Below are 12,416 nucleotides of genomic sequence, written 5' to 3'. Positions count from 1 at the left end.
CTAGTTACATAATAGTTCAAGCTATACGTAACGTTATTCTTAGAAGGAAATAAATCAAGTTGAAATCGTTCGTAAAAATAAGTCCGTAAATATTACAAAAAGTCGTAAGTGTCTTAACATTAGTAATTATTAGAATTTATGGGATTTATGGGATTATGTATCTTTCTGCAACAAATTTTATCAAAATCGGTTCACCAATTCAATCGTGAAAACGTAACGGACGAGCCGATTTCGAATTTTAAAGTATGGATAAAGAAAGTAGTTATTTTAAATTATTGTAATTAAATCTAAAAACTGTTTGGTTAATTTGAACTAACGACTAATTTAACGGTTTTTATACACATAAAGGGGTAATTAGACGTAATCTTCAAGATTACAGGAAAAAACAACAGGATAATACAACGATTCTTTGTGAACACCGCGGTATTTCGTCCGACACTTGCCAACGCTATGCTAGTTTGATTAATATGGGAACTGAGTTCAGTTTTTGCGCAACAAAAGCAGAAGGGATTATGGGTTTAGTCGAATATATTTAAAACAATGCTATGTATATTTATAGTAACATAGATCACTGATAGAATCAGTGATAATCATTGTATAAACGTGAGGAAGATTTCGACTCCGCAAACTCAATAAATCCTTCTTGGAATAACCTATTTCAAATGTTGGTAAAGGGTACCACTGAGTTTCTTGTCGGTTTCGTTCGGTAGCTTTGCTTTTAATATAGTTCTGTAAAATGACGGTTCAAAGGTGCTTGTAAAAGCCTACTTGGATGAAGTATATTTTGATTTTGATAGATTTTGAGTATGTTTATATTATAGATGTATGTGTGTATCATTATTTTAGTAGCTTAAAGTGTGGTTGATTCTGGGTCTGATAAATAGATATTGATAGGTTTTTCCATATTTTTTTTTTGTATCAACCTCGAAAAGACCTAAAGCCGTTGCTCCTGCACCCGAATTCTATCCCTTCGATCCGGATTGCGGTCATATCGGATTGAAAGTGAGGCAGTAGAGTACACTTGTATTTACGTTCATGAATGCCCGTTATGACAGCAATCAGTTAAGAGGACATTATCAACGTCACGTATTAATGTTCCCCTCAGTATTTATAAAATATTTTTCCACATTCACCGTCCTGATTGATGTACGGTCGTGTCCGGCTAAATATTTACGTGTCCGATATGTCCGGCGTTTGTCCGCAGTCGCACGCCACGCTTTTAATAAGTCAGGCATAAAAAAATCATCGACTTTAAGGATATTTAGGTGGCTTAATTAATTATTAACACAAATATTTAAGAGCCAGGACACACCCCATCCTTTATCACGCTACCATCGACAAACATTACTTCAAAGACAATATCAAACCGAAGCAATCATTGCAAGGATCCGAGGAACGTCTTTATAAAGGTAAACATTTGCCATTCATCTCAAAAGCAAATCTATTTCCTTCGTCACATTTAAATAAAGAATATGAACAATTAAAACAATAAAACAAGTCATAAGTCATTTACAATAAACATAAACGTCCATATGTAATAGACAATTAACACAACAGCATTGTATTGTGCTGCATGTGTGCGGCAAATCTTTGCAGAATGCCACTTTGTCAACCATGTAAAGACTTATTGTGGAACACAAAGACGCATTGTCACGAGGCCTTGTCGATTGTTTTCGTATGACATATCTCGTCTTGTCTATTAGGTATTCAATTTACAGAGCTTGACGTAAGCGGTATTAAATCTGTTGATGTATTCTGGAAGAATAATTTTTGAAATAGCTTACCTGGGTAATTTAAATGTGTAGGTTCAAAAGGCTAACTATATTGACACTAATGTACTTTGATCGTGATAGATATTAAAATCAAAATTGTATGGAAACACACTTCGCTTATTAATCTTTTGCTTCTAAACAAAAACACCCCCTAAAATATTGGTCATCTTCGCTCATATAAATATTTAGTATCGGAAACTGTACTGTAAGGAATATGAGCTCCTCGACCGGACCCTTACTCTCATATTCATATAGGATAACAATCTGACATGATCAGCGGTAAGACGTGCTCACTAATGCACGAAAATGATACACTACCTCTTTTCCTAACTAAACTTTATATTACCTCGAACCAGGTTTTGAGCCAATACCAATGCCTTAAAAATTATCCCTAACGGCACACACACAAGCGTCAATGACGTTTTCATATTTTAAAACTATAATTTAAAGGTACGCATGAAAAATAGCCGCAGTTGAACGATCGCTTAGAACAATCATTAATATGATGTTCATATTAACTAATGTTACCTGCCTTTCTTATCGTAACATTTTCATTGTGCTTCCAAAATATATCACTACAAATTACGTTCTGGCCTATTGTTAACGCTTAGGCCGCAGGGTATGGTCCAAGCTTTAAGCTATTGAAAAGATAATGCAATATAATTTTTATAATATAATGTACTATGTCGTATGAATTAGTTTTGACATTTGTGTGAATGAGCGTATGCTGCTATTCAGTTAGATTTAAGAGTTCTTAATAATATTCCGGATTTGGGAGATTGGCTGTGTTACGCTGATACGATTGCCCTTCAATCAGACTATTGTGGACCATATTGTATCTGGCGAAATAGAATAGTTTCCGATGAGCAGTAAAAACTAAGCAGACTATTCAACACAAACTAATCCTCTTAGAGATGCCGCTGAACACCCAAAATTTCGTGAACAATCTGGCAATCTTGTTAATATAATGTTAGACTCCATTTTACTCAGCAACTACAAGATATATATGCAAGCCTCTACTGACTCCACACTTGTACCACAACAAAATGGCCACATCATAACGTAGATGGATTGTTATACATTACGGACTAACATCTTAATCTGAGTCGATTAGCACTGCGTTTAATTAGTATATACCCGCGGGACAATGGCCGGGCATTTGTCTTAATACCGATCAAAACGAGCTACGTCGAATTAGGTTACGATATTTCTTTTGTTATTATGTAACTACCGCTTACGAGTTATTTATTGAAGTTATGCGGCCTCAAATTAGCACTGTCTATTCTCAACAACATTGTATTAATATAACCTTTAAAATTGATTTTTGAACAGGAAAAAATATGTGATCGTCTTCTATTTCAGAAAACTTGAAGAAATATGACACTTTAAAATTGTGTGTACAAACTAATCACTTATAAATTAAGAATTTAGTAACAACAATTTAAGTCATGTGCAAAATGAATGATAATTTTCTTTCAGTATTAAAACAATTAAAGCCCAAAATAATGAAACTATGATTGGCTCTAGCAGTATAACGACAAATACCTTTTAATTGTGAGGTAGCTATAATTATCTTCTAAATAATTTTTGCCTATATATAGTAGCTAGCTAAACTAGATGATGAGCTAGTTGATAAAAGGCTCTTAACAGAAGATCAAGAATTAAAATCTGGATTTAAAGAGTTTTTATGTTCACTATTTGATTTTATAGGTCATCTTGTTGGATGAATCATGAGGTCTTTTGCATCTGAATAAAAGTGGTGTGGACCACTAAACCCTCCTTTTATAATAGTTCTTTACTCCACAGTAAGTATCGTGTAAACAATAATAGTTTATCATAATAAAAATCATTACGACAATTTATATAACAATGTATTCCATAGTAACCAAAACATCCGCGAAAACAATAATAATTATCAAGCCATTAATTACTATGATAATACACAAGATACTGCTTAAGTAAATACAAATATTTACAAAGATCGTCTGACCTCGTCTTAACCTCTTATTCACCTATTATTAAATTATCTATTTCAAATTTTATTGTAAATTAGATCACTTATAATAGAACCCAGATAATATTATCTTTAATAGACTAACTATCCGTTTTGACAAATATCATCATCAGCTCATTTCAGTTTGTAAGACATGGGACCTTTCGCATGTTATGTATCCCGTCAGCGACATTATTGGTCCACTCACTTCATGATGCCAATCCACTCAAAGGCTTGTTGGATGAAAAGGGTGTTAGTTTTTGAAAAAATTCTATAATCTGAACTATAAAATCATATAATAAATATGTCAAAATTAAATTTTGAACGCAGAGAACGGTACAAACAAACATTAGTTACCTTTTATTAGTGCAATATAATTGTTACCTATATGTAATCAATTGCAGATCAAGAAGAACTGGCGATCACGATGGCTAAGATAATTAATTGCTTTTAATGCAATTAATGAAGTAATTAAGTCTTTATATAGTCTAGATTCTCTTTCACTTCTCAATTTATATCTAAATCACTAGTCTTATTTTATTAATAATAATACGAGTCCGAATATTTCTTTTAAAGATTTTAGGTTATTGAATTATTAATATTGGTACATCTAATAACTGGAACGCTATTAAGAATACGTGCCGGATATGAACTTTATTAATAGAGTTTCACTAAAAAGTTACGAATAGACGTTGCACTAAAAATCCATAGTGTTTTCGTTTACATAGTAGCCTTTTAAAACGAACAGAGGTACTAATACTGTTTTAAAGGAACTTTAAAATTGTATATTTGGAGAAATAAAATCATTGCTACATTTCATTGAATATGGAAGTAAAAATAGTAATGTACATATTGCATACATTAAAACAAGCTCTACAGATAATGTAGAAGTTAATAAAAAAAAAATACGATAGTGTCTCCGTTATTGACGATGGCAAACATATAAACAGTAAGGAGCTAGTTAAAGCGGCGTTTAATAATTTTATAGAAACCAGCGGTGGTCTTAACATTGTTTTTAATGGATCATAATATGGCTAATTAAATGGAAACGACTAAGCACGAATAGTCAAGCACTTGCTTTATTTTGATGCGGTCGTGACAGTAAAACATTGTAATTAAAATTGTACTAACGTTGTGTCATTATGTCGTTGCATGTGACGACATTTATAACGATTTAGGGAATAGTAAATTTTGGAATGATATGTTTAAGTTATAACAGACTTTGTTTGATGGACTAGCTGTTTCAATGGGCTTTGTGCTAGGCTGATATTCGTAAGCAACATATTCTACCGAAAAGCAATATTGTCCTTAGTACTGTTGTGTTCGGATTCGAAAAGTGAGTGAGCCAGTGTAATACCAGTCACAAGGGGCATAACTTTTTAGTTCCCAAGAATAGTGGCACATTAACAATGTACGTAATGGTTAAAATTACTCGCCTATTTACTATCAGGTGAATCATTTGAACGACCTATGCTATAATACAGCTAAAAGCGATATAACATCTTAATTCCCAAATTGATTAGCAAAAGTAACGTTGGTTAAATTGCAGTTTAATTTAAAACGCAAATTCTAAAACCTTATCTTTTTTTATAAGCAAAGATCGTTGTTCCTTCGTCATTAACATGGAACGCTCCAGAAAATAAAAACACTAAAACTTAAACTGACGTTCAATTTTGACTTTGAAAATAGAATAACATTGATTTATCTTCAATGACACGCATAATAAGATTTATTATCTTTATAATAATGATTTCCGTATCGTTTCATAAACACTGCGAAACAAAACATTTGATTAATGAATTATATCGGAAATTACCAATAAAGGTGACTAAAGATTATCTCGAATATTATAATGAAATGTATAAGTATTATTACAATTAGTTTATTACAATTTTAAATGCAATTGGAACTGAAAAAGTAATTGATATCTTAAATAATATGGGTAAAAAAGTATGTTGTCAGAAAAATATGGTGATTTGTAAATTAGTTCGTGTTGAATGATTTTATCATGTCATTTAGACGTAACATTTTTATGTGCACTGCATGAATTTAAACGGTTTTGACACAAAAAAGTTTTGATTACGCTATTTAATATTTGTAAATTTTACCACAAGGCATACAAAAAATTTGGTAACTTTTCAAAATGCTAAATTTTATATTAAGAGAAATGTTAACGATTGCTTACTTGTGCTTAACGGGCGTAGTAGATGGCGTGGGCCTCTTCTCTTCCTTAATCGTACTGTTATTCATCTTCGACGTTAATCTCTTCAAAACATCATCCATAGACCGCTTGTGCGGATGTGCGAGCGACAAGGCGCTGTTGTGATTCAGCAATGAATTGTTGTTGTTACACAGCCCCAAAACTTTCGCTTCAGCACCAGGGCTGCTGCATTCTGAGGAGCCACGTCTTCTAGTTTGAAGGTCGTTGACCTGATGGAGACTTAGAAAAGACGATGGGACTAGAAGGTTATTTGTCATGTCTAATGATTGGTCGAATCGTTGCTTCTTGCTCGGCTGTTCGTCTTCGTACGCTTCCTCTTCACTTATTGAGGTTCTGGGTGAGGAGCTCGGTGAGAATTTGTAGAAATTCTGATGTTCGTTGTCGTCTGACTCGTGGTTGTCAGAGAAATCCAGGTTGGCAGGTCCGGCTTCCGATTTCTCTGTGTCAGCGGCTCCTTCTTGCAATTTCGAGGGTGGCGACTTTCTTTTAGATGACATGTTTCTGTAAATAAAGGGGTCGATTGAGACTTTATCCAAATCATAACAAATATGAATCGCCGAAGATCTGTGATCAAAATCTTAAAGAGATACCGAGTAAACTCGAAACATTGGATTGGGTGACTCATAAATTAGTTTCGGTCGACGTTAATCAATTATCTTAAAGACGTAAATAAACATCTAAATATAAACCTTAAACTATAAACGAGTCAGTAGGTACCAGTAATTTTGTCAAGCTTGTTTAGAAACACAAATATATCAGATCGTATCGCAGGTTGGACGTCAGTGTGTTTGTCACCAACTCCCGACTAGTTGCGAACTCGCTTCGTTAAAGCACCTAATTGGGCATTGCTAATTGTACTAATTGCTTCTCCTTTGGACTTAAGGTGTCCGTTATATGGATACCACGGGTGCGTTTTAAAGAAAATACGAATGAATTTCATTTCGTTTGGAATCCAGTGAAATTTATATGATTATCACGATGAAAACAAAACATAATGTTAAAATAATTCTCTTATTCCAAAATTATAAAAATTGCTTGATTAAAAAGGGACTTTAATTTAATATACGACGACAGATATCCTTACAAAATATAAGATATATGCGTTAAATTGTGTAAGAGTCGATATTTATAAACGTACTCATCTTGCACAAATTTTTTTATTCTAATTGTCAGTTCCTAACTAATATCAACTAACTATAAAATTATTCAGAGCACACAAGTCTCATCCTAATATGTGGATACACACAAGCGTGGAATGTGTGTTATGTACGGAATCCTATTACTCCAATCAATACATAAGGGAACCCAATCGTCTTATTGGATGTGCTAACAAATGTATTTCTTGTTGAGACACTGTCTGGCGTCCTTTGAAGTCTGTTAGTTTACACACTGGCTTAATTAGGCTACGAATTTCAAGTTATTTCATTATCAGGCTCAGCTTTGCTTGCTTTAAGTTTTTAAGTCACTGTATCTACTCTGAAAATAACTTTTGTCAACATATCGTATATATATTTAAATACGATAGTATAACTAACAGCCTGTAAATTTACCACTGGAAAAAAGTCTTCCTTTAAAGAATAGTCTGTAAGTAGAAGAAATATATGGAATTTATTTCTCCAATTCTGGTATCTCATAATGAGCTTAGAATTGAATCCTCAGTCTTTATATATGATCCAAATTTTATATAATACAACACTTAAACCAACTCAAAGAATACGTGTTTATTGGTAAACATAACGCAGAAAACTTACTTGGTTAGATGTCATTTTTAATGACAAAAATAGCACAATATTTTATTTCTTTTTGCCGATAGAAATCGATGAGTTTGCTTCAAGAAGGGCAACTGCCTCTAATATAATAACGTCCCGTTAGCACAGTGACACTAGAAATTGTGTTATTGGCCGACAAAAGAGGGTAGCGACTGTACAACGATGACAGACGACCCTTAAGCTTTGGAGGTGATGACGAAATTAGATATTAATATTTCATTTCCAATATAATATTTTCATTTCAACCAAACAAATATTTTACCTTGACCTTTTATTTAAAAAAGGAAAATGTATATTAGTATAAATTACATCTAATATGAATGTAATAAATATGTATTCGATTCAGAGAAATATTTCTTAAAACAACAACAGGAGTAATAGTTATTCTAATCACCTTCGATTCAGAGTCTTCGTAGTTTCATGATCTGTCTGATTCGATTAAGAATCCGCTGAGCCGACGCTTCATAATTTCTTCAGTAGTATAATTCTAAAATATTTTATACGTATGTATAAATTATAAAGTTAATAGCATCATTAGAATTTTTAATGTTTAAACCACTATCATTTCAACGTTTTTCAACCTTCGAAATTTAAATTCAAACAAAGTCCTAGAATGATAGACGCATGGACAAAACGTTTAAAGAGATTTGTTAGATCTAAGAAGAAATATTCCAATAGTAATCTTTTAAAAATTACGAAAATAAGAAATGTTACAAATGAAAAACAAAAAATAAAAGGAAATTATAGATGTCAATTCAATAAACAATCTGCACTTGACAATAATAGACTGGAAATACGTTGAAATAGATTTACAGCTACAATTGTATCCACTCCATCCCTCGATAGTGTTCTCAGAATACAATCATAAGCTTTTATCGTATTATGGCAAAATCGACTTTATATTTATTATAAATAAGACTTTCATGGTCGTTAGACGTTTAATGTTTGTAACTATTAATTTCCTTTCTATTAACAGGACAATAACAGCATGCGGCGTGAACAATATGGCGATTTGGCGCTAACATTGTTAAGCCAATTGCGTTACCAATTTCGTTTTAACGACAATCATTTAGAATTTATTTTACATGTATAAAGACTGGTAAATTCTTTTGCTATCCTTGAAGCAGTTTTCCTTAATTCTTCTAGTCTAAATTCGATGACAAAGAAGGTTTTTATTTAGAAAGAGACATGGTATTGCTATGAAAATAAAGATCATATTGGATTGAGCCAAAACCAAGACAGTTAATTAACAACTGGATGGTGAGGGAAGTAATAGTAACAGATTTCTAATATCCCACTACTGAGATGCTCCTTTCGTTATGAGCAGATTTTGGACCCTACGTCACCACGCTGGGCTAGTATGGGTTGATGGATGGTAAAATTTTATCCGACAAAAGTGTCGAGAAGTTTTCTTTAGTACAATGAATATTCTGTGTTAATGTTCGACTTAGAACTCGTTTTAGTTAAGGTTCACACATCCTTAACTCTAGACTCATATCTCTTGAAAAATAGATAACGTTTAAATATTTATTCTAATAACAGACAAACTTACAGGGGTTAATGGATGGCGATGGAAATATTTCCGATTAATTATTCCGTAACAAGATATATTTATGTCATTTTTATGGAATGCTTCAAAAATACAAGGGTAGAGTTCAATAGGGCACAGCTGATTTCAATTTGAGAGGGGAGCGTCGGGCGGGAAACAATACTGTTAGTAAATTGACGGTAAATTGTTTTGTTAAACGAACCGCTAACCCTTTACGAAGTGTTAGCTGAAACATTTTTAACAAACTTGCAATTTTAACTTTAGATATGAGTCAATACTTTTGAAACTATTTGTAACCCATATCTTCTATTTAGTTTCAAATTTCAATTATACAAAGATAGATTTCATTAAACATGTTTAATAACTCCCTTCTTCATTTGACTTTATTTTTATTTTTAAAGTAAATATGTGAAGTTAAACAATCACCTCTTGTATGTACTTCATCCATCATTTAGTTAACAAGTTATTATTACAAAATGTATTTATAAGTTTATAAAAGTGTTTATTATTGACAAATGTCATCAACGTCGGCACCTTCTAAGTCGATCAGAGTGGAAAACTAATTTATATATTAACATGTGCATCCGTTTAGGAATTAGCCCGAGATGGACGGATGGGCCAAGTCAGCACCCAACCCATTAGTTCAAGGAAATTGCCACCGCCCTGTCTTAAATAAGTCTTCAAGTGTACCAAGTTTCCTATAGGACATCTTAGCTATCGATGATAAGCTTAAGTTTTTCAAGAATTACCAAAAATATTCTTCAATGCAATATAAATTAGACTATACCATACACATTTGTCAATATTTTTCTTCTCATCTTGCTTGTATAAATAAAGGATTGATTAATTCTCCTTCGAATCTGTGAACGATTCATTTATAAATAATACTTGGAAAATATTAGCATTCGCGAGAGAAAATAGAATTAAATGAAAGCAGTCGTTTCATTTTACAATAAGAAAAAAAGTTATTAGAAATATTGTGAAGCGTTCTTAATCCAATGACGAATGCGAATTTTTCCCTCTTCCTTAGAAAAATGCCGGAGTATTTTTCCTCTTGGACCAGTAACTGGATTATTCTTTTCTATAATAAGTTTATTCACAATAACGGAATAAATTTTCCAAGCGTTCTGTGTAAATAGAATTTCAATGTGCCATTTTCATCGTTTCATTCAAATCGTTAAGACGGGTAATTTAGATTTGTTTGTGTAAAATCTTGCGTTATGGGTATTTTAAACAGATTTCGTCGGAAGATTTCCATTGAAACCAGGACCTCGAGATCGGCAGCCACGTACGAAGCAATTTTTGTTTTAAATTTTAATGATTCGCTCAAAACATTTTTTTCCATTTATTTTATTCAGATTTTTCCTTTCTTGTGTAATTTTGATAATTTTAGCTATGCCTGTTTTTAATAGAAAAGATTTTACATAAGAAATTAACAAAAGTTTATATATATTTTCTGTAAAGAAATATTTTATATCTAACATACCTACAGACATATCTAGCGTTTTATGAATATCTTTGTAGCCAAGATTTTCCCGTGACTGACAATAGGGGAAATTATCCATCGGGCACGCGACAACGCCACCTAAGTGGGCTAGCACTGACGTATGGAGACGGATTTTTTTCTAAGGAAAATTATAACATATAATTGCGTATTATTTTTATATTACGATTACGTCACAATTTGTAACAAGGAAGTTTTAAGAACATTCACATTTTTAATGAAAAATGTTAAAATTTACCTAAAATAAGATATCAAGCATCGTTCAAGAACTAGTGAACTATGGCAGAAATGATAACAACATTATTTTAAAGTAAAAGTATCAAGATAAATATAAAGCATTTCCATAATAAGAAGCCACCCTCACCGTTAGGGTAATAAGAGACATTATGATTACGTCGCAAACAATACTGGTAATGTCCCACGAACAATGCCCAATCACCGAAAAGATTAGTCGAACGTCATTGTGCTCCCTCTCCTTAAATATAAGAAAATGGAACGTTGATTTTGTCGATAATAGCATTTTAATATAAGGCTTATGAATATAGAAGTAGAGTAGATATTTGAACTCAAATTATTGAACACATATTGTAATCTGAAAAACTCTATCAGGTAGAAAATTTTGGGCAATGATCTTTAATTTTGTTTTAATTATTCCTAAAATTGTAATCTTTTTTTTAATTAAGAAGCGATTTCAACTCAGAAGTGATATATAATACTAACGATCTGATTTGATCTGATTGCATACTTATTTTTGGGACATTTTATCTTCGTTCGTAAAAAGAACAGTGCATTTAGAAGCAAAATGTTGTAAGAAATGATATAAGTACATGGATACAGTACATTAAATATGACTTTATAAGTGTGTATTTACACGAAATGTTGAAACATTTACACTAATGGATGTTCTTATCTTTAAAACTTGTAAACTATCCACTAGATCCTTCAGTCCGTCGTTTTCGTCAACGTTAAATACTTTTTCACGTAAGTCTTTCATTCCATTCATTTTGGTTGTTTCATGTAAGTCTGCTTATATTTCGTCTTCGGTCTTGTTCAACGTCCCTTAGATAGCAGTGACCTAAGGACGCAACACAATGCACTCATCAGCCCTCTCGTTTAGGATAATTGTCGAGTCTTCCCGGCCTTCTGAGTATTTTGCTTCTGATGGTAATAATTCTCTCATAAATGGCTCTGTTGAAGAAAATTTCTCTTGATATTTTCGTGCGCGATTTATTTTTGTTATTTTAAAGACATGTTGATTATAGGTTTCATAAATATCAACAACATAAATGTAACTTTTTTAATTTATAAATTAAATATAATCAGAAGGTGCAGTCTATTATAAAACTTACTTTATAATAATAATTTATTTTAAAGAAGCGAATAACTCTAATAATATTACTAAATTAAAACCTTTACACAAAGTCAACGAAGTCTACAACCACGGATTTAATTTTAAACGTTCATTAAGAAAAAAATAATATATTAAATATCAAAAGAGCTTAAAATATGAAGTTTTTCTATTCAGTTACGATGGGACATTTTTGAATAAATATTATTGTGAAACAAATGCAATCCACTTAGAAAGTGCACAAAACACTTCTGAATGAA

The 12,416-nt window shown here is 32.1% G+C and overlaps 1 protein-coding gene across 1 annotated transcript in view; it reads right to left on the bottom strand.

Annotated features, from left to right (window-relative positions):
• Positions 1–12,416, bottom strand: part of LOC125072462 (transcription factor SOX-6) — a 102,736-nt gene that overhangs the window by 65,232 nt on the left and 25,088 nt on the right. Inside the window, exon 2 of the mRNA XM_047683094.1 lies at positions 5,951–6,487. Within this exon, the coding sequence (XP_047539050.1) occupies positions 5,951–6,483 (533 nt within the window). The 5' untranslated portion in view covers positions 6,484–6,487. The remainder of the gene's footprint in view (positions 1–5,950; positions 6,488–12,416) is intronic.

Source organism: Vanessa atalanta, chromosome 21 (genome assembly GCF_905147765.1).
Source record: "Vanessa atalanta chromosome 21, ilVanAtal1.2, whole genome shotgun sequence".
In the NCBI taxonomy this organism is placed as follows: domain Eukaryota; kingdom Metazoa; phylum Arthropoda; class Insecta; order Lepidoptera; family Nymphalidae; genus Vanessa; species Vanessa atalanta.
Note: the sequence above shows the minus strand (reverse complement) of the source record. Positions and strands in the feature narration are given on the sequence as shown.